General features: G+C 43.6%; 1 protein-coding gene across 2 annotated transcripts; it reads left to right on the top strand.

Annotated features, from left to right (window-relative positions):
- Positions 1-1,212: 1,212 nt before the first annotated feature.
- Positions 1,213-22,015, top strand: Ttc5 (tetratricopeptide repeat domain 5). Of its 2 annotated transcripts, XM_021181842.2 has the most exons (10): positions 1,213-1,292; positions 5,264-5,396; positions 8,876-9,087; positions 9,437-9,587; positions 11,493-11,584; positions 13,490-13,546; positions 14,207-14,353; positions 14,499-14,713; positions 20,193-20,337; positions 21,424-22,015. In XM_021181842.2, exons 1-10 carry the CDS (start codon positions 1,242-1,244, stop codon positions 21,541-21,543), a joined length of 1,323 nt encoding a protein of 440 aa, XP_021037501.1. In that variant the 5' UTR covers positions 1,213-1,241; the 3' UTR covers positions 21,544-22,015. The 2 variants fall into 2 exon arrangements, with proteins under 2 accessions (XP_021037501.1, XP_029325173.1); XM_029469313.1 differs by lacking the exons at positions 1,213-1,292; positions 5,264-5,396; positions 11,493-11,584 and having other exon boundaries at positions 9,044-9,087; positions 21,424-21,960.
- Positions 22,016-23,307: the final 1,292 nt, after the last annotated feature.

Below are 23,307 nucleotides of genomic sequence, written 5' to 3'. Positions count from 1 at the left end.
CTCTGTAGACCAGGCTGGCCTCGAACTCAGAAATCCGCCTGCCTCTGCCTCCCGAGTGCTGGGATTAAAGGCGTGCGCCACCACGCCCGGCTTGAGATAATTTTTTAGCAAAGGAATTTTAAAAGTTTTAAGATTGTGGTTGGATGTGGTGATGCATGTCTGTATTCTCAGGATTTAGAAGGCAGAGACAAGAGAAACTCTTTGAGTTCCAGGTCAGCCTGATCTACATATAGACTTTCAGACAATTGAGGTTACATAGTGAGACCGTTTCTCAAAACTTAAAATAAAAATCAGGTGTAATAATGAATGTCTATAATCCAAGCACTTGGAAGTGGTTGCAGGAAGATCAGGGATTCAAGGTTATTTTTGGCTACATAGCAAGTTCCAGGCCAGCTTGGGATATATCAGACTCTGTCTCAAATAAACAGAAGGTTTAAATTTTTTATTTTTGAATAAGCAATTCATGCTCAAGGTAAAAAATGGAAAATACACTGCAAAGACTTCTCAGGTCACCTGCAGTTCTCAATCCCTGTTTCTCTCTTCAGAGATGGTTTATTACAGAAATAATAAACATGAGAACATTATTAATGTACTATATGGTGGCATGACAGCCTCAAACATAGTAGACTTAATAGGATCATGCATTAAAAAGCTAAAAATTACACGTGCAGATACCTTCAGTTGGTATATATTCAGACAAGTTCCCTTGCAGTGAGTTCTCTTCCAAATACCACCTGACACGCATACTTTCATAGCCGGCCTTGCTTTCTAAGAGTGATGTAAAAAAGGACAAGAATATACAAAACAAAACAAAACAAAACAAAAAAATGAATGGAACTAATTTAAGAACATTTTTATTCCAGAATTTGGGAAGGGAATTATAAAACTAGGAAAATTATTTATGAAACCGAAAGTGACCACAAACTCAGCAGGTGTTTGTTATCCCAGTTTGAGGGTCTGTGGCAAAAGTCCAGCCTGGACTACATAGCCACGTTGAGGCCAATCTATCTGGTCTACGTGGTGGGTGAGATTCTGTCGCAATAAAAAGAAGCAAAACAAAACCCCAAAGCAGTTCTAGGGCATCTTTGAGACACCAAGTTTTGGATTAAGTTGGTTTGTAGCTGTGTCTCTGAGGCGCAGATGGGCCTCCGGAGCCCCAGGGGTCGCTGTGGTTTCAGCGTAGGGATGGCTGAGTCTCTGTGGTTGAAAAGTTGGGGGAGGAGACGCTGAGAGCGGCTGGGATGATGGCTGATGAAGAGGAAGAAGCGAAGCACGTCTTGCAGAAATTGCAGGTGAGGCAGTGAGTTAAATTCTTTTGGCTCCTTGCTCTGAAAGGAGGAAGTGCAGTGGTCAGGGCCCGGGAGGCGGAGGGCGGCGGTTCAGCCGGTGCTGAGGGGCTGCTCGGTGGGCGCCCGGAGGGCGTCTGCCCACCGGGTTTCCGCGGTAACAAGTAGCTTTGTACGCGGAGTGGCAGGTGGCTGCCGACTGTTAACCGAGTTGTTTGCGCTCCACAGCAGCAGCCATTTCTTTAGCATCTTTCTGCTTTGAACTTGGCCACACTCAGAAATAGACTGCAGAACAGATGCCCTGGCTGTTGGTTTTCGGATTTGTCGAATTAATCTCTTAACCCCACCCACTCCCCAGGTGACTACTGTGGAAAGGCAAAGAGGAGGTTCCTACAAGTATGCGTTTTTATTTTTGTTTTTAATAGTTAAGATATTCTTTAAGCCTCAGAAACTTAGTTTGTGCTCGAAGACATCCTTGCATTTAGACTAGATACACTTCTAGCAATTTTGTTTGTTGTTTTGAGACAGGGTCTCCTGGAATTGGCTTTACAGGCCACGCTGGCCTCGAACTCCTAAAGATCCACTTGTCTCTGCCTCGCAGGTGGCGAGATGAAAGGCCTGAGCCACCAAATCTAGCAAAATTTAAAGCATTGATTAGGTTTCTTTGTTTCTTGTGGGAGTTAAAAGAACACTCAGAACATGGACTTTGGTTAACTTTATTCCTTAGTGGGATTGGCAGAAGTAAGATTTTTTTTTTAAAGATTTATTTATTAGTATAAGTTCACTGTAGCTGTCTTCAAACGCACCAGAAGAGGGTATCAGATCTTATTATGGGTGGTTGTGAGCCACCATGTGGTTGCTGGGATTTGAACCCAGTACCTTTGGAAGAGCAGTTGGTGCTCTTACCCACTGAACCATCTCACCAGCCCCAGAAGTAAGATTTTTAATCCTATCGGCAGCGAGACTTTGGATGCACTTTGTACATTTGTATGTATAGGAGAGAAATACAAAACGTTATGCAGAATGGTGTTGTCCTTGAGGCTATTTGGAGTGGCCATGAATCACTTCCTGTTTTCACACTTTCCTATTCATTAACAACTCATTTGTGTTGCTGTCGCCACCACAGAAATTTGTTCAGCAAAATCAAAACGACTAAAACACAACAATAACACTTTCCTTTAACTTTGCAGCCATGCTCATTTCGTGACAAAAAGAAACTGGCTGTGACTTTTGCTTAGAACTCTCTTAAAAATTCCACAAATTGTGTTCCACAGATCATGTTGACCATTTTTTTATTATTATTATAGAACAGAGTAGAACATGCTGACTTTATATATGTGCTCAAATCAGTCTCTGCAGGACCTGTTTTTCTTGGGAATAATATTCATAAAGTTAAGAAATATTTATAAAGAAGGTGTCAGCTTATTGTTTTTTTATCAAGGTAGGACTTTACTTATGCATACGAATTTGTTAATAACATAGGCACTACATTAGTTAATTTAACCACTTTATTTAATGTGAGTCTATCATGACCCAGCCCTTGTTCTAGTGATTAAGTATAGCCCTAATCAACAAGAAATTCTTTCCATTATGGAACTTACATCGGTGATTCCAGAAAGTAATGAATGAATAGGCCATATCATTTAAAATGATAGGCATCTTGGAAAAAAAAAAAAGAGTGCTTAACTAGAGAGGAGGGGAGGAAGGCGCTAATTAGGTTTAGGTCAGCGGTCCTCAACCTTCCTAATGCTGTGACCCCTTAATATAGTTCCTCATGTTGTGGTGATCCCGACTATAACATTATTTTTGTTGGTACTTCATGACTGTAGTTTTGCTACTGTTCTGAATAGTAATATAAATATCTGATGTGCAGAATCTCTGATATGTGAGCCCTGTGAGAGGGGTCAATCTCCAAGAGGTCTCCACCCCCAGGGCGGAGAACGGCTGCTCTAGGAAGTGTGCTGATTAGTTTTTTTGTTTTTGTTTTTGTTTTTTTTTCAACTTGACACAAATCGGATCATCTGAGAAGACTGAACCTCAATTGAGAAAATGCCTCATTTGGTCTGTGGGCATTTTTTTTTAAATTATTATAATTAATGATTGATGATGTGTGAGTGTTTAGACCACTGTGGGCAGTACCATCTTTGGGCAAATGGTCCTGGACTGTTTAAGAAAGCAGGCTGATGGGGGCTGGAGAGATGGCTAAATGGTTGAGAAGCACTGGCTGCTCTTCTAGAGGATCCAGGTTCAATTCCCAGCACCCACATGGCTCCAGGGGATCCAATACCCTTACACAGACGTACATGCAGGAAAAACATCGGGGCTGACCAGCCTGGAAAGCAGATCAGTGAGCATCAGTCCTCCTGGACCTGCTTCATTTCCTGCCTCCAGGGTCCCCTGAAGGCTGACAAGTCGAGGCTTTCCTTTCCTCCCCAAGGTGTTTGTCTTTTGTTTTTTGTTTTCTTCTTTTATCATGGAAGTGAAAGTGAAGTAGGATAATAGGGCAAGCCTTTCTGAGAAGTTGACATCTCTGCTTCTATGGAGTTGATCATGAGTGCTTAGAAGCATTTAACATTTGCTTGAGAAAAAATGCAAGAGAATCAGAAGATGCTCCAAGTAAACAAAAAAAACCTCTCAAAGTTCCCCCAAAATACCAAGGTCACCAAGTTCAAGTTGATTGCTTTGTTGTGGAAAACAAGGCCTTCCTTACAGGTTTGTCATAGTTGGAAAGGCCATGTATTTTTCATTTATCAGCATGTGAAAAAATAATGGATACTTTTTTTTAAAAAAAAGAAAACCAAGGAGTGCTGTTTTATTTTGGGTGTAGTGGTTTTTGCTGGTTTCTCTTTGTTTGCTTTTTTGGTTTTTGCTGGTACTGGGAGTACTGAGAGTCAGAGTGCCTTATGCATGCTATATCTATGAGATAACAGAGCTCACCTCCCACCCCCATCTTAGTTACTGTTCTATGCTGTGAAAAGACACCGTGACCACAGTAACTCTTAAAAAGAGCATTTAATTGGGCTGGCTTACGGTTTCATAGTCCATTATCATGGTGGGGAGCATGGTGGCCCACAGGCAGACATGGTGCTGGAGAAGTATTTGAGAGTTCTACATCCAGATCTGCAGGCGGCAGGAAGAGAGAGACATGGGCTTTTGAAACCTTAAAGCCCACTCCCAGTGATGCACTTTCTCCAACCAGGCCACACCTCCTAATACTTTCAAGTAGTGCCACTCCCTGGTAACCAAGTATTCAAATCTCTGAGCCTGTGGGGGTCATCTTTATTTAAACCACACCCCCTTTGTTGTTGTTTTGAGACAGGTCTCTCCATGTAGCCCTGGCTGGAAAGGAGTGCATCACTATGACTGCTCTGTGTGTGTGTGTGTGTGTGTGTATGTGTGTGTGTGTATGTGTTTGTATATGTGTGTATTGGGTATATGACAGGGCACATGTGTAGAGGTCAGAGGACAGCTAGCAGGAGTCTCCCTTCCCTGTGTGGGTTCTGGAGCCCAAGACATCAGTCTTGGCAGTAGACAGGCACCTCTACTCATAGGGGCCATCTCTCCTACCCAGAAGTCCAGCTTTAAGGCCAAACTGCAAAGTTTAATTCTTTTGGGGGCCAGGATAAGATAAAAGAGTCTTATTGACTTTGGCTTATTTCAAGTCTCAAGGTGTCTCTCTCCCATCTGTGGTGTGAGCAGTGCTTGGTCATATGGGAGCCCTGCCTGACCTGGAGAGGTCTGTTCACGTGTAGTGCTGAGGGACCTTTGTGCGACAGCCTGGGACCATGAGATCCTGTGATCCTGGCTCTTCCTCCTGATGTGTAGCACTTGGTAGGACTGGGGACCCTCACGTTGCTCTGTGCCACACACGACATAGGAGAACCAGTGTTGCTAGGCCAGGGCTTACCAGCTAATGTGAAACCTCCTTGTCAGGTGCTCTCTCCATTGGATGATACTGTTCTTGTCTTGTTTGCTAGGGACTGGTGGATCGGCTCTACTGTTTTCGAGACAGTTACTTTGAGACGCATAGTGTCGAAGATGCAGGACGGAAGCAGCAGGATGTGCAGGAAGAGATGGAGAAGACCCTGCAGCAGATGGAGGAAGTACTTGGTATGAGCACCGAGGAGTGTTCACCCTTCTGCCCTTCACTGAAGTGTGGTAGTGCTGTACTCTTTGTCTGTGGACTGTGTGGTATCCTGTGTGTGGCTGCTGTAGGTTAGCACAGAGTATTGTTATGCCCCAGGGTGGATAACAACACTGACTCCAGAGGTTTGATTATAGCAAATGGTAGAAAAGAACATACTTTCTCCTTCCCCTCTTCTTCCTCTTCCTCCGCCTCCTTTTTTTTTTTTTTTGTGACAGGGTCTAACTATATTGCCCTGGCTGTTCTAGAATTTGAATGTAGATCAAGCTGGCCATGAAGTGAATGTAGACCAGGCTGCCCTTGAAATCATCTTGGAATGTAGTGCCTCTGGTTCGGTTCCCAGTGTTAGGGTTACAGGGTTGCTCTGCCACACCTGCATGGTCAGGTGTCCTTGAACATTCTAGTAACGAGGTGTTTGAAGTCTAGTCCTTTGACCTGATGTACAGTACCCCCTAGCTCTTTCCTAAGCTTTGCTCTAAGTCTTGTTTGCTGAGGACATTGAATTACTGCTTCTGTTTCTCTAGGAAATTTTCTACCTCAGTTTAAATTGCGTATCTGATCTTCTAACTTTGGTACATCATGAGTGTAAATTTTTTCTTTTCTTTTCTTTCTTTTGTTTTTTTCAGAGACAGGGTTTCTCTGTATCACCCTGGCTTTTCTGGAACTCACTTTGTAGACCAGGCTGGCCTCAAACTCAGAAATCCGCCTGCCTCTGCCTCCCAAGTGCTGGGATTAAAGGCGTGCGCCACCACTGCCCAGCACATGAGTGTAAAGTATTTTTAAAGTAGGCTCTTTTTTAAAGTATGTCCTTATTCTCTGGATTTCCTTGGTGTCTGTTGTGATGTCCCTCTTTTTATCTGTAATTTTATTAATGCATCTTCTCTTCCTGTCTTTTAGTTAATTTGGCTACTGGTTTATCAGTCTTACTGATCCCCCCTCCCCCCAATACCTAACTCTTTGTTTCATTGATTCTCTGTAGTTTTTTTTTTTTCTTTGTTTATATCAGCTAGGAGTTTGAGTTTATTTCTGGCTTTCACTTTTTGGGGTGTTATTTCTTCTTTCTGTTCTAGAGCGTTCAAGTGTGCTGTCAAGTTTCCTTTCCATTTTCTTTTATTTATTTATTTATTTTTTTTTCAGTTTTCTTATGTTTATGAGACGTGCTTTGTGTTTTGGAGAGAGTTCTGTGAGGGGCTGAGAAGAAGGTATATTCATTCTTTTGTGTTTGGGTGAAATGTTCTGTCATTATCTTCTAGGTCCATTTGATTTGTGACATTATTTAACTCTACTCTTTCCCTGTTGATAGTTTTTGTCTGGATGGCCTGTCTGATACCCACTATCTCTGTGTGTGGATTCTTTTATAAACTCGGGTACCCTCATGTGTGATGCACACGTGTTTAGGAGTGTAATATCCTCTTGGTGGAGTTTTCCTTTAATGAGTGTGTAGTATCTTCTATCTCTTCTGACTAGTTTGATTTGAAGTCTATTTTTTTGTCTTGTGTTAAAGTGATTCTGCCTGCTTGCTTTTGGAATCCATTTGCTTGGAATATATTTTCTATCCTTTTATCCTGAGGTGATGTCTATCCTTGATGGTAAGGTTTGTTTCTGGGATACAAGAGAAAGATGGATCCTGTTTTCTGATCTAATCTGTTAGTTTTGTCTTTTTTAATAGGGAATTGAGGCCATTGCTACTAAGAATCATCAGTTAGCAGTGTTCTTGATTTCTGTGATTTTGTTGTTATGATGTGGGTTTCCCCCCTCTTTTGATTTGCTGTTCTGGGATTATTTATTCCTTGTGTGTTCTTGGGTATTGCTATAATCCTCTGCAGACTGAAGTTTTTCTTCTAGTTCCTTCTGGAACTGGATTGGTAGCTAGATACTTCTTATTGGTTTTATTGTGGAATATCTTTCTTTCTATCTATTGTAATTGATAGTTTTCCTAGACTAGCATCTCTGGTCTTTTAGAGTTTATAGAACATCCTCATAGGGCCTTCAGGCTTTTAGAAACTCGACTGAGAAGTCAGTTTCTATCTACTGGGCCTGCCTTTGGGTATTACTTGGTCTTTTCTCCTTGTGGCTTTTGCTATTCTTTCTTTTATTCTGTACATTTAGTGTTTTGATTATTATGTGATGTGGGGAATTTCATCTCTGGTCTAGTTTATTCGGTGTTCTGTATGTTTCTTGTATCTTGATAAGTTTCTTTAGGTTGGGGAAATTTTCTTGTATGATTTTGCTGAAAATATTTTTTGTGCCTTTGATGCGGGTTTCTTCTTCCTCTGTTCCTATTATTTATAGATTTGTTCTTTTCATAGTGTCCCTGAATGCTTTGGGTATTTTTATATTTAATATATGTATATATATATATATATTTTTACTGAAGTACCCATTTCTTCTACCTTGGCTTTAATGCTGGAGATTCTACGTCTTGTATTCTGTTGATGAGACTTAATCTCTGAGATTTTTTTTGACTTCCTAAATTTTTTATTTCTAGTTTTATTTTAGTGGGAGAGTTTTTTCTTGTTTGATTATTGTTGTTATTGAATTCCACTGTGTTTGACAGACTCCATTAAGAGGTTTATTCATCATCTCCTCTCTGAGGTCCTTGAACATATTCATATTCATAACTGCTGTTTTGAAGTCCTTATCTTGTGTTTCAGCTGTTTCTCTGAGGATACTGTTGCAGTGTTACTGGGTTTTGCTGAAGACATAGTGTCTCGGCTGTTAATGTTTGTGTTTTTAATCTAGTATCTAGGTGTTTGGGGTAAGGATGATCGAGGTGTTTCTGGGTCTTGTCTCTGTTGGGTTGGTGTTCCATTCTTGGTTTTTGTTGTTCTCTCTGGATCTTAGGAAAGTATGTTTGGTAGAAAGTGCTTCTCCAGGTCAGTGGGTGCCAGAAGATAATAAAGGTGGGCTGGGAGAAGAGTCTGTAAAATCTGAGGGAGAGAGCTGGGAGGATGGGCCCACCCGGAGAGTCGGGTCCCCAGGGAGATGGAAGTACGTTAGGAGAGGGAGCTCCTGTAAGTGGGTGGCAGTAATAGTAAGACATAGAATATCACTGCAGAAACAGGAATGAAATGGTGAACCCTGGGTCTGTGCAGAGAGGTGGATTATCCAATGAAAGGAGTCAGAGCTGAGGAAGAGCACCAGCAAGCAGATTGCTACAGGGCTGAGTCTGAGACTGGAGAGATAATAAAGGAAGAGAGTGAAAATCCCCTACCTGCGTCCCAGCCAGGTGTGGCCCCGGGGGTCCCAGGTATAAAAAGTGTCTCTAGGTAGTGGTGGCTGACACAAAGGAATGGGGATGAGCTGGAAGGGAAGGCCAAGAAGATGCTCAGGAAGGAGCAAAGCTGAGTCTGCACTAAGGTTAAATGGTGTTTCCAGCTACTCTTTGATTGAGGGAAAAAAATCCCCTGGTCTTCCACTGCCTGACTTCGCCCCTTTTCCCTAGGTTCTGTCCAGGTTGAGGCACAGGCTCTGATGCTGAAGGGGAAGGCACTGAATGTGACTCCTGATTATAGCCCTGAGGCCGAGGTGCTTCTCTCAAAGGCCGTGAAGCTGGAGCCTGAGCTGGTGGAAGCCTGGAACCAGCTGGGTGAGGTGTACTGGAAGAAAGGAGATGTCGCGTCTGCCCACACCTGCTTCTCAGGAGCCCTCACCCACGTGAGCTGCCCATTCCCCCATGTAGTTGGGAAGTAATGGATTCCTTTGGTTCTTTGAATTTCCCTAGGACAAGAATACCAGATCGGAATTGAGTCTGAATGAGGAGAATAGAGTCAGAAGGGAGGAAGGGTGGGGAGCAGGCCTGGATGAGGGCTGGATAAGGAACAGAGGACTGAGAAAGGAAAAAGGATGACATCAGGTTTGACCTAGGCGAGAAGAAAATAGCATTCAGGGTTATCACGGCTTTGAAGATGCAGCTGGTGCAAGCATCAGAACTCTGAAGTCAGTGTAGATCTGCGAGCGGCAGGCAGAATCACGAAGGTTGAGTGTGTATCCTTTCCATTGGCAGTGCAAGAACAAAGTCTCTCTGCAGAACTTGTCCATGGTGCTCCGCCAGTTGCAGACAGACTCTGGAGATGAACATTCTCGCCACGTCATGGACAGCGTCCGGCAGGCTAAGTTGGCTGTGCAGATGGATGTCCTTGATGGCCGCTCCTGGTGTGAGTGTTAGGAGAACATCTCCGGGTTTGTACGCTAGTGGCTCTCAGCCATGACTACGTACTAGAGTCACCTGGAGTCCAGTTGTGTTGTCTGACTCTGAGACCATCTTTGTTTAAAACAAGCCCTAAACTTTTTAAAAAAATAATTGTGTATGGTGTATGCATTTGTGATTGCCTATGCACATGTGGATGCCAGAAGACATTAACAACATCCCTAGGTACTCTTAACCACAGAGGTGTCTCTTCAGCACCTCTAAACTTACTTTGATGAACTGCTGTTTTTGGAATTCTTTTTTTTTTTTTTTCTTTTTTCGAGACGGGGTTTCTCTGTGTAGCCCTGGCTGTCCTGGAAGTCACTCTGTAGACCAGGCTGGCCTCGAACTCAGAAATCTGCCTGCCTCTGCCTCCCAAGAGCTGGGATTAAAGGCATGCACCACCACTGCCCGGCCTGTTTTTTGAATTCTTAGATCTCTTGATTTAAGAGAGGAAACGTCTGTTTCCCCCATAAGCAGTGCAGAAGTCCTCTTTTGCCTTCTGCTGCTGTGATGAACATCATGACCAGAAGCGCTGGGAGGAAAGCATTTATTTCAGCCTATAGCTTATCATCCACTATGAAGGGAAGCTGGGGCAGGAACTCAAGGCAGGAACCTGGAGACAGGAATTGAAGCAGAGGTTATGGGGAAATATTGCTTACAAGTTTGCTTTCCAGGCTCATGGTTTACCTGGTTTCTTATAAAACTCAGAACCACCTGTCCAGGTGTGGCATTGTCCACAGGAGGTTGAATCCTCTCATATCAGTCATTAATCAAGAAAATGCCCCACAGATACACCTGTAGTCCAATTTGGTGGAGGCATCTTATCAATTGAATTGTCCCTATTCTCAGACAACTCTAGCTTGCATTGAGACCTCCCCTCAAAACAAAACAAAATCAGCATAAAGACACCCTGAACCCCAAACTAAATCTGACAGGGTTTTTGTCAAATCTATTCATCTTTGTTTTTGGGTGACCATGTTTATCTCTTTATCTCAGTAGAATTTTAACTGATCAATACCTGGTTTAAATGAGAAGTAGGGTCTTTCTGAAATAGACTTCTGAAACCCAGGAGGTAGAAGCAGGTGGACCTTTGTTAGTTTGAGGCCAACCAGGGCTACATTGGTGAGACCCTGACACAGGAAAAAGAAAAAAGGCTGGAGAGATGGCTTAGTGGTTAAGAGCACTAGCTGCTCTTCCAAAGGATCCAGGTTCAATTCCCAGCACTCACATGGCAGCTCACAGCTATCTGTAACTCCAGTTATAAGGATCTGATGCCTGCTTCTGACCTTTACAGATACTGCATGATGTAGTGCATTGGCATACATGCAGGCCAAATACTCATACACATAAAATAAAAATAAATCCTTTTCTTTTTAATATATAAAGAAACTTCTGGAAGCACAAGACCTGCATACTACTGGGCCCATTTGGTTTTGTTTTTTGTTTTTCCAGTAGTAGGGCTTATAAGATCCCCACCTCTCCTGAGGGTATGTAGGCGGTTAATGGTGGTTGGGGGTGGGAGAGTCATTTTGTCCGGTGTTGTGACCACTGGTACGGTGTCAGGTACAGAACCATACCCATGCCCTTCTAAGCATTAAAATGAACATAGATGCGAAAGTAGAAGAGGCAGATGGGAAAGTAGAAGAGACAGATGGGAAGGGGGATCAGACAGGGAAGGGGGACAGGAAAGGGATGATGGAGGATATAAATATAATCTACAGTTTGTGCGTGTATGGAAATGTCATAGTGAAACTCATGATTATATACAGTAATCTATGTTAATAAAAACTTTAAACATACAGACTTCCGAGAGCTGCTGGTCGTATCTTGGACTGGGCTCTGAGATGGCCCACTGCTGTTGCTCTTGCAGATATCCTGGGGAATGCATATCTTTCTCTTTATTTCAATACTGGCCAGAACCCTAAGATCTCCCAGCAAGCCCTCAGTGCCTATGCTCAAGCAGTAAGTACTTGCAATCACCCAGGGTGGAAGTAGAGGCAGCAACGGAATCAGGAGCCTTTGTCCTTCCTGCGTTCCTTTAGAGAGCAGTGCTGGCAGACGTTTCTGTCACCTCGTATGTCTGCAGAGCTGACTTAGAAGATATTAGGGACGGTGCCTTGGTGACAGATAACTCCTTGAGTGTCTCAGTTTCTTACAGCCGTGTATAATGAGATTGTGGAGCCAGTCTTGCTCGTCATTTTTTAGTAGGGCAAAACAAAACAAATCAAAAAAAAAAAAAAAAAACCCAAAAAACAAACAAACAAAAAAACCCAGTAAAATAATACTTGTATAGCTTTGACAAATGAAAGCTCTGGAAATTAAATAGTGCTAGATTAAGTAGTTACAGCAAATTATGTATGTATTTATTTCATAAGCAAGGTAAATCATAGGACACGGCCCTGGCTCTCCCACGTTGGGCATCAATGCACAGTTTCTTCCAGGAACTCGCATGTTCTAAGCCATGTTTCTAAAGATGACACTTGCTTGGGGCTTGGCTTCCTGAGGCTCCGAGTGCCTGCCTGTTGTTAGAGAGCTCTGAGTAGCTTTATGTAGCCTTCATTTTCATCTCTATTCTTTGCTTTCAGGCTTCTTTGACACAGTAGCCTGCTTTTATACTTACTGTTGCTCACTGTGCCTCCTGGCAGAGCAAGGAACCTCATTCTTGAGGTTCAGAGCCTGCCCAGAGGGCAGAGGAATTTTTCCCAATTATGTATGTATTTATTTTATAAACAGGGTCTCACTGTTTATAAGGCACAGACTGGCCTTGGACTTGAGGTCTCCCATCTGTGCCTTCTGAGAATTGGTATTGTAGGCATGCCTGATTTTTACTCTGGCTTTTACACTTTGTGAATGTTCCCATTTTAAAGAATGTCTTCAAAATCCTGTACTCGTCTTCTGCCATATAGCTGTTAACTCTTTTTTTTTTTTTTTTTCAAACTAGGACACCTATCAACTGGCAGCCAAGCCTGTTTTTTTTTTAAATAGATTTATTTATTATTATATCTAAGTACATTGTAGCTGACTTCAGATGCACTAGAAGAGGGCAATCAGATCGCTTTACAGCTGGGATTTGAACTCAGGACCTTTGGAAGAGCAGTTGGTTCTCTTAACCACTGAGCCATCTCTCCAGCCCAGTTGTTAACTCTTAGTTTCCTCTTCTGCATGTAGAAAAAAAATTGTTTTTGAACCAGCTGGTTAAACTGTTGCTTCTGCCTCTGCAGTGTCCAAGCAATGAACATAGTTAAAAAACAGCAGCACTGTAGTTTCTTTTTCTTTTTCTTTTTTATTAGATAGTTTCTTTATATACATTGCAAATGCTATCCTGAAAGTTCCCTATACCCTCCCCCCTCCTTGCTTCCTTACCTATCCACTCCCACTTCTTGGCCCTGGAATTCCCCTGTAGTTTCTACCTACACATTTCTCTGCGGTGTCCTCTAGCTTCTGTCCGTCTGGTTTTTGAGTCCGAATGTGACTTGAGATGGAACCATGACTTTGCCTACATCCAGAGCTGTGCTTATGGCGGAGGAGCAGTGCTAGTCATTCTTCCTGCCTTAGGCTTTCCAGTCTGTACCTTTCACGACTTAATGAAAAGGAAACCCTCAGAATGCTTTCATCTGGTTTTTGTAATACCGTGTGGGTTAGTTAACAACACTATTTGCAGTTCAGCACCTGTATCAGCTTTATGCCTTCCAGGCTTCAGAGACGTGTACACTTAGTAACTGAACAGCAGCTTGGGCGTAGATAAATAACATTTTGACAAGGAAGCACCTAAAGTTTTCCTAGGGAGATGAAATCGGGGGCACGTTGAGCTTGGGCATCCTTAAAGTCGAGTTAGGATCTATTGGTGATCCTTTTACCCCGTTACAGGAGAAGGTGGACAGGAAAGCGACTAGCAACCCTGACCTTCATCTCAACAGGGCGACGGTAAGACCCATAGGTGGTGGTTATCTGATGGTAAAATAACAAAGACATAGACGGGCTGGAGAGATGGCTTAGGGGCTGGAAGCACTTGCTGCTCTGGCAGAGGACCCGGGTTTGGTTTCTAGTACCTATGTGGCTGTAACTGCAGTCCTAGGGGACCTGGTGCCCTCTTCTGCCTTCTGAGTGCACCGAATACACACATGGTGTGCATACATACACACAGGCAAAATACTTACAAGACAAAAATATCTTTTAAAGAAAAAATGACACCTAAGTCTTAGCTTCTGAGGGTAACTGAGTTGTATAGGGACAGAGCTGGATACAGACCATGGAAGGAAAGCCTGAATGTTCTTAAGAAGAGCGAGTTCAGTTTGACCCCAGGCTAGAGGAGTCACGTGAGGGAGTCCCCATAGAGAGTGGGGACATGGCTTAGACAACTTAGCAAGTTTTAAGTATAAATAACATGTGCAGCTTAACTGCTTCAGACTTTGTGAGGTAGCTTCTCAGAAGTGAGTTCGTCTCTGTGCTGCGCATTGTCTTCACCTTGGCCCAGGACAGGAACATGACTGGGGGGAGTAACAGTTTCCTTTAGATTTGTAGTCCACTGTAGCATTTCCTCTGTGTAGTCTGTCTATACTGATAATTTGGGTTTCTTTTCTACAGTTACATAAATATGAGGAGAGTTATGGGGAGGCCCTTGAGGGTTTCTCTCAGGCTGCAGTGCTGGACCCTGCATGGCCAGAGCCCCAGCAACGAGAACAGCAACTACTGGAATTCCTCAGTAAGCTAACCAGCCTCCTGGAGAGCAAGGTAAAGACGAGTAAGGGCTGAAGCTGTCAGTCAGATACAGAAATAACAGATTTAGGTGGGACTGGGCAGTGGGGCGGACTGAGAGAGAGACTCACCTCAGCCAGTGTCCCGGTCTGCGGCTGATCTGTTTCTCCGTCCTTTGCAGGGGAAGACGAAGCCCAAGAAGCTGCAGAGCATGCTGGGAAGCTTGCGTCCAGCTCATCTGGGCCCTTGTGGTGATGGGCGCTATCAATCAGCCTCTGGGCAGAAGGTGACCCTGGAGCTTAAGCCACTGAGCACGCTGCAGCCTGGTGTGAACAGTGGCACCGTGGTCCTGGGAAAGGTGGTGTTCAGCCTGACCACAGAGGAGAAAGTCCCCTTGTAAGTCTCACTTTCCCTTCCGGCTGAAGGAACCGCTCTAACCACCGCTCTCACCCCCTGTCCTTTTCCTGGATGTCTTGCAAGTTACTAACTTTTTACTACTTTGTGGGCTCCACTCCATGCGCAAGCCTTGTCTAGGAGCTACCTAGCATCCCTTTCATTAATTATTACTATTTTCTATAATATTGCAGTTTTGTTCTACTTATTTATTTTATATATGTGTGTGACAGTGCACATGAGCCACACATGTCTTCATCTGCAGGTCCACAAATAACTCGTGGGAGTTTGCCTCTCCTAGCATGTGTGGCCCAGGATCAAACTTAGGTTTCTGGGCTTGACACCAAGTGCTGGACCCCGTGAGCCATCTCGCTGGCCTCTAACACTCTTCTGATAGAGTCATTTGAAGGTTCTGTCATTGTCTATTGTTTTCCCGAATTTAGTGCTTTGTGAATTCTTTTTTCTTTTTTTTTTTAGATTCATTTATTTATTTTATATATATATGAACAATGTTGCTGTCTTTAGACCCACCAGAAGAGGGCAGCAGATCCCACTACAGATGGTTGTGAGCCACCATGTGGTTCCTGGAAATTGAACTCAGGATCTGTAGAGGAGCAGTCAGTGCTCTTAACTGCCAAGCCATCTCTCCAGCCCCATTTTGTGAACCCTTAAATTCGTATCTGACATTGACAGTACAGTTAAAAAAAGTGTATGAGTGTTTGTCTGTATGGCTGTATGTGTGCTGTGTGTGAAGTTTAGAACTGGAGTTACAGTTGTTTATGAGCCACCATGTGGATGCTGGGAACTGACCCTGGGTCCTCTACAAGATCAACAAGTGCTCTTAGTCCATGCGCCATCTCTCCAGCTCCCTTGACAGGCCATTTTTTTTTCAAATATTTCATTTTTAAAAATTTTTTTTTATATTTTTTTATTACGTATTTTCCTCAATTACATTTCCAATGCTATCCCAAAAGTCTCCCATACCCTCCCCCCCACTTCCCTACCCACCCATTCCCATTTTTTGGCCCTGGCGTTCCCCTGTACTGGGGCATATAAAGTTTGCATGTCCAATGGGCCTCTCTTTCNAGTGATGGCCGACTAGGCCATCTTTTGATACATATGCAGCTAGAGTCAAGAGCTCCGGGGTACTGGTTAGTTCATAATGTTGTTGCACCTACAGGGTTGCAGATCTCTTTAGCTCCTTGGATACTTTCTCTAGCTCCTCCATTGGGGGCCCTGTGATCCATCCAATAGCTGACTGTGAGCATCCACTTCTGTGTTTGCTAGGCCCCGGCCTAGTCTCACAAGAGACAGCTATATCAGGGTCCTTTCAGCAAACGCTTGCTAGTGTNTGCAATGGTGTCATCGTTTGGAGGCTAATTATGGGATGGATCCCTGGATATGGCAGTCTCTAGATGGTCCATCCTTTTGTCTCAGCTCCAAACTTTGTCTCTGTAACTCCTTCCATTGGTGATTGTTTCCAATTCTAAGAAGGGGCAAAGTGTCCACACTTTGGTCTTCGTTCTTCTTCAGTTTGACAGGCCATTTTTAAGTAAGGCAGAGAAACTTTAAAATTCTTTATCTTTGAGTGTTCAGGCTCACAGAGTTGAAGACAAATTTAGATTCTGTTTCTAGATAGTTCTGGGAGGTGAGCTTTGGGTTAGAATAGAGGCTTGGTTGGGATCTTATCTGGGTGGGTGTCTTGCTTTTGTTTTCTGCCTGCCTGGCTGGCTGCCTCCCTCCTTCCCTCCCTCCCTCCCTCCCTCCCTCCCTCCTTATATACAGACAACTTCCTTTTTGACTTATTTCTTAGTTTGGTCTGTGTGGCAGAATCAAACCAGCTCTGTATTCTCATACCTGTCTTTTCGGACAGGGAATTTTTTGAGCAGAGGGATTGTATTTTGCCATTTCTTTATTCAGGTTCTGGCATATGTGTTAGAGTGAGGAAAAAGATGTAAAGGACGCACGTAAAGCAAGCTTGCAGACCAGCCAAGGACGGAGTTACTCTGTTCATCTAGAAATAGTGTAAAGACATTTATAACTCATTTTATGTGCAAGTGTGGGTATACACAAACCATGGTGCATATGTGCAACTCCCAGACAAAATCAGGGAGTTGGTTTTCAGTTCCACAATGTGAGTCCTGGGCTTGAACTCATGTTGTCAGCCTTAGTGACGGGTGCTGTACTCCCTAACCATCTCCCTAGCCAGAACATGTTTAAATCTTGAAAACTCAGGCTTTAGTGAGTACTATACCTGCTTGGTCCTTCACTCACCAGTTGGTCCTGGTTGCGTTCCTTCTTTTTGACTACAGTGGTTTGTTCTTTGAGCTAGCCTGCTCCCTGCTGTGACCCCTGCTGCCTTAGCTTTCTAGGTTCTGGGCCATAGGCTTGAAGTCTGTGTGAAGTGGACCACCACGTCTCCACACTCTGGCCACATAGCTCCATAGCATCCTTACTTACCTTTCTTCTTCCATTTGGAGACAGGGTCTCACTTTATAGCCCTGGCTGGCCTGGAACTATGTGGTACCTTGCTGGGCCTCTTTTTTTTTTTTTTAATAATATTTTTTCACCCATTATTATGTGTGTATCTGTGATCATACATGTACATGTATACATATGCCATGGCATGCTTGTGGAGGTCAGAGGACAACTTTTTGCACTTGGTATTTGTGTAACAGATTTTCCCTTATAAGATACAACATACATGTCTATTTATACTAGATAGGGAACCCAGGACAGACTGAAATAACCAATGTCCAATTTATCGAACCAGTGAATTTTTTTTTTTTTTTCCGAGACAGGGTTTCTCTGTATAGCCCTGGCTGTCCTGGAACTCACTCTGTAGACCAGGCTGGCCTTGAACTCAGAAATCCACCTGCCTCTGCCTCCTGAGTGCTGGGATTAAAGGCGTGCGCTGCCACGCCTGGCGATTTTTTTTTTTTTTTTTTTTTTTGCAGTCCTGGTACTTTATTTCTTTGTGTACATTAGGCCATGAATTCGTATGGAATGGGCTCCAACTGCTCAGGCTCTTTTCCGTTAGTCCTCACAAAGTGTGCTTCTCTGGGTGGCACAGGCTGGCGCTTCAGCTGAGCCCAGGTGCCCTTCTCTTTGGCTTCCTTTTTCTTCTTGTCTCTCTCCTTCACCCGCTTCAGGAAGCTGTCTCTGCTCTTTGAGTGCTTGATGCACTCAATCCACACATTGATCCTCTTGGCCAGAATTTTGCCCTTAACTTGCTTGTTTACAGTGATGCCCACGGCATGCTGGGTGACATTGTAGACTCTTCCGGTTTTGCTGTGGTAGCACTTATGTATGGGCCATTCCTTTTTCAACAGTGCCCATTCCCTTGGTGTCTACAATATCACCCTTCTTGTAGATTCGCATGTATGTGGCCAAAGGAACAACACCATGTTTCTTAAAAGGCCTAGAGAACATATACCGGGTGCCTTTCCTCTTTCCCTTTGTGTTCATCATTTTGGCGAGTTACTGGAAGATGGCTGTGGCAGCCGAAAGCGACTTTTTTTTAAATTGCAGTTACAAACATGAATATGGGTCAGGGGTTACTTACAAGATACAGGGATGACCCAAAAGCAGCTGCATCACCAGAAAGCCCACTCCAACATGGGTGGTGACTCCTGGAAATGCAACCCTGGCACTCTGTGAAGCTGTATGAATTCAGAATGTCTTTTCTTTCTGACGTTTGGTTGGTCCACCCCCCAGCAACTTTTATTTCCTTTTACACTGTTGGCAATGGCCTTCAGGAATCTACCAGTTGTTTTGTTCTCCTGCACACGTGTCACTTCGAGGCTGGTGAGCCTCCCCTCCCCTTCTGGAGTACACGTTTCGGTTAAGAGGGAACGTTGCAGTTGGAAGGTACATGCTGTACAGCAGTTCTCTGTACTGCATGTGTTCTGAGTCTGATCCCAGACAGCAAGCACCTTGACCTGTAGAGCCATCTTGCCAGCTTTCTACCTTATTTATTTATTACTAACACTTTAAAAAACTGATTTAGTGTCTAGGAGTATTTTGCCTGCGTGTGTGTGTGTGTACTGTGTGTGTGCTGGGTGCTCTCAGAAGTCAGAAGAGGACATCTGATGAGGAGCTAGAGTTCCTGATGACTGTGAGCCACCATGTGAGTTCAGTTGAACTCAGGACCTCTGGAAGAGCAGAGAGTGCTCTTAACCACTGAGCGGTCTCTCTAACCCCCATCTCTGGCCTTCTCGAGACAGGCTCTCTTTCTGGAGCTCAAAGGCAGAGCGAGACTAGCAGGCCAGCGAGGCCCTTTGATCCTTTCTCCAGTGCCCAGTGCTCTAGGATCACAGCCTTTTACATGAATGGTGAGCCTCTGAACACAGGTCCTCCTGCTTGCATGGCAAGCTCTCTATCAACTGAAGTATCTTCTCTGTCTCCCCACCCTGTCTCCCCACCCTGTTTTGCATGTCTTTCGGTGTGTGTTTCTTTGTGTGTGTATACACAGAGGTTGATGTCAAAAGCCTTCCTCAGTTGCCCTCCACCTTACTCACTGAGACAGGCTTTCTTAGTTGAATACTGATCTGGCTGTTGTAGCTAATCTGGCCAGTTGGCTTGTTCCGGGATCCCTTGCTTCCTCGCCTGGAATTACAGGTGGGCAGTGTAGACCTCACGTTTGAATGGATTCTGAGGCTCTGAATTCTAGTTCTCATATTGGTAGAGCAAGTGCTTGGCCTACTGAACCATCCCTTAGGCCCCACCCTCTGGTTTTAGAGAGAGTCTAGCTGGTCTTCATGCAGGACCCTCCTGCCTGTCACTCACAAACACTGGGATGTGCTGTCACACCAGGTTTAGCGGTCCTGTTTTAGCTAGCTAGTTTTCCCTGTATTTTTCTCCCCATTTTTCCTAATTTTCCCTTTTGATTTTTAGAATGGGGTTTTGCTGCACAGTCAAGGTTGATAGTAAACTCTATGCATTTTGAAGCTGGCCTTGAACTTGTGATCCTCTTACTTCAGCTTTCTGTGGTCTGGAATTGTAGGTCTATCTCAGTGGTCAAACATTCTCTTGTGGAGCTACTTCCCTCACCCAAGTAGTCGTGGCTGTCTGACTCCGGTTAGGTTATGGGCCACTGAGAGCTGGATTAGTATCTTCCTGCTAACAATGCTTGATATGGAGTAGTTAGTCAGAGTTTGTGGAGTCAACCTAAATCGATAGTGATTGCAGAGGGTTTGGTTAATGGTGTGGTAGTTAAATTGATAGGCCACGAATAATGGTCCAGCTCTGATAGGCCAGGGATTAATGGTCCAGCTGCAATGTTTTGTATATATTGTATATATTGCATATATACAATATATATATTGTATATATAGTAGATAATGGTACTTGTATGTTGCTAAGTAAGTGACCAAGAATGCATTTGTTGTTTTGTATATTTTAAAACCACTGTTTCTAATTTTTCTCTGCTCACAAACCTTTACTTTTTCCTCTCCCTCTTTAACCGACTTTAACCTGGAAGCACGTTTGGCTTGGTAGATTCGGATGGTCCCTGCTATGCAGTGATGGTGTATAATGTGGTGCAGAGCTGGGGAGTGCTCATTGGGGACTCTGTAGCTATTCCTGAGCCCAACCTTCGGCATCATCAAATCCGGCACAAGGGAAAGGTGAGTAATAACGAGGAGTCTCTGTAACTCAGTCTCTGAGGGCGGCACCACAGCTCTCTCAACGCAGACATAAAAGTAAGGGTTGTGTGTGTGCTTTCGTGTGTATGTACTTGTTTCAGGGACAGTGGAAATACTGCTCTACTAAAATACCATGACCACAAGCAACTTGAGGAGGAGAAGGCTTATTTCATCTTACACTTCTGCATCACATTCCTTCAGCAAAGCCACTCAGGGCAGGAATGGAGTTAGAACTGGAGTTGCAGGCATATGCAGCCGTGCTGGGTTCCTTACATGGATGCTGGAGACTTAAACCAGGTGCTCATGCTTGAGAGCAAGCATCCTGAGCCACCGAGCTATCCTTGGCACTGCTTAGCAGTTAAGAGCACTGGCTGCTCTTGTAGAGGACTCAGGTTTGATTCCCCGCACCCATGTGGTACCTTACCACCATCCGTAACTCCACTTCCAGGGGATCTGACCTCTGTGGGCACTGGCACACATATGTGCATAATACATGTAAACAAGACACTTATATACATAAGAATAAAATAAGTAAATCTATAAAATCAAAACATTATGAGAGGAGGTTCTTAGCTATATTCTTACCATTTAGGTTGGGACAGCAACCTGTTCTGCACTGAACAGGTCCAGTTAATTCTCTGTTGATTTGCTAAGGATTAGTATATCTTAAATTTAAAAAAATTTACCTGTGTGTATGTGTGTGTATGTGTATGTGTGAGTGAGTGTGTGAGTTGAGTGTGTGTGAAAATTTATTTTTATTTGGTAGGTTAATTTCAGGCTTTACAACCAGACTAACAAATTCCTGTGGATCTGGCTGGCTGCTGTTTCTAAAACCCCTGGAGGAGGGCAGATTCTCTGAGAGCCGGTGGCACCCTTTTCTCAGAAAGCACAAAGAATTTGCCTTCTTGAATGAGGGAGCAGTCTTACTCTTGTAATTGCATTGGTGGTGCCCTATCTGTCTCAGAAACTCTCCTTTGTTCAGGGAGGGTAGGCAGAATAGGTTCATTTGCCGGAGTTTTTGTCTGACCTAGATCTGGAATGAATTGATCTCCCTGTCTTCTTTTCTAGGACTATTCCTTCTCCAGCGTGCGCGTGGAAACGCCTCTTCTGCTGGTGGTGAATGGAAAGCCACAGAACTCCAGCAGCCAAGCCTCTGCCACAGTAGCTTCAAGGCCACAGTGTGAATGACCTTGTAGAGGCAATGAAGTCTCATAGCTAAGCTCACCCTGCGTGTTGGAAATGGGGATTTCTCTTCCCCTGCCCTGGAACATAGTTGAGTCTCTTTCCTTTCCCCTGCTGTATTCCAGCCCTCTTCAGAGCCATTGGGACCCTCGTTTATTCTTCCTGCCTCTTCAAAGAAAGAGCAAAGAACTCATAGAGCTGTTGGGACCATGTCATGAGAGAGTCAGGGCCTAAAGTCCTGAGAGGTTTTGACAGTCCACATGACCCCTGTTCTTGCCTCCTTCCTGAGTCCAGTATGTATGTACATATCAGTTTACTATTTATTGTTGAGGGAGCTCAACTTTCTAATGGCTTCATTTTTGAGCAGTGTTTTTTTTTTTTTTTTAATTTTTATGCTTAAGTTCCGATTGTCTTAAAAAAAAAATTGTTCTTTCTCATCCTTAGGGCTAGGACAAAATTAAATTTGTTTGGAAAAGAATTTACCCTATAGTTCTGTCTCTTTATTGTCTCCAGTTATAGGGATTCTTGGTATTAAGATCTGTAAAGTCTGTTGGAGTAGCACTGCTTTTTTGGGTATTATACAAAATAGTTTATCTGGAATTAGAGGCAGTTGAGAGTTGCTGGTGTTGGGAAATGAACTTAGATCTTCATGAACAGTATGTATGTATGTATGTATGTATGTATGAATGTATGTATGTATGAGTAGTATGTATGCTGAGCCAACTAACCAGGCCTAACATTTTTGTTTCTTACTTTGCATGTATTGTGTGTGTGCAAATGCAGGTGTGAATTCCCAGATGTGTGAGTGAGGAGGCCAGAGCAGGGTTTGGGGTGAGCTAGGGTCCTTCACTGAACCTGAAGCTTGCTGTTTTGGCTAGGCTGTCTGGCCATCAAGCTCTTGCGGTCCACCTCTTCCTACCCTTTAGTGGTGGAGTCTCAGGCATATGCAGCTGTGCTGGGTTTCTTACATGGATGTTGGAGACTTAAACCAGGTCCTCATGCTTGAGAGCAAGCACCCTGAGCCACCGAGCTATTTCCTTGGCACTGCTATTTTTTTTTTTTTTTTATTTTAAAAATAAAAATAAAAAAATATATTTTTTTGGTTCAGGTTCTCATTATAGAGCCTTGTATGATGTACAACTCATTATGTAGACCAGGCTGGTCTTTGAACTCAAAGATCCACTTGCCTTTGCCTCCTGGGAGCAGATCACCTCTATTAAAGGTGTGGATCACTATGCCTGGTACTGTTGTGGCTTTAAAACCAAAAATTCTATGATAATGTTTGTGTTTATAGCATGGATAATTTCTTTTAAATATGGTCTTAATATATAGGACCATTTTACTATTTTATTTTATATGTATGTATGTATGCATGGATGTGCATGTGCATATATGTATACGTATGTGAGTATGTTTGTATGAATGCAGTATATGTGCACACGTATGCAGAAGCTCCCGGATGATGTCAGCTATCCTGTCACCCTTCACCTTATTTCTTCACTAACCCTGGATGGAGCCTGGTGGCCTTGAGCAAGTACAAATGATACTCCTGTCTCTAACCTCACCACATGAGAGTCCCCGGAGCATGTGTGGCCATGGCTGGCTTTTTATGTGGGTGCTGGCCATTTGAACACAGGTTTTCATGCTTCAGATGCAAGCACTCTTTTTTTTTTTTTTTTTTTTTTTTAATCGTTCTTTTTTTTTTTTTTGAAATCAAAAAAAAAAATTACAGCAAATGGTAGCATTCAGATTTGAGACAATGTTCAGTTT

Source organism: Mus caroli, chromosome 14, assembly GCF_900094665.2.
Source record: "Mus caroli chromosome 14, CAROLI_EIJ_v1.1, whole genome shotgun sequence".
NCBI lineage: Eukaryota > Metazoa > Chordata > Mammalia > Rodentia > Muridae > Mus > Mus caroli.
This window is presented reverse-complemented; position numbering and strand designations above follow the sequence as displayed.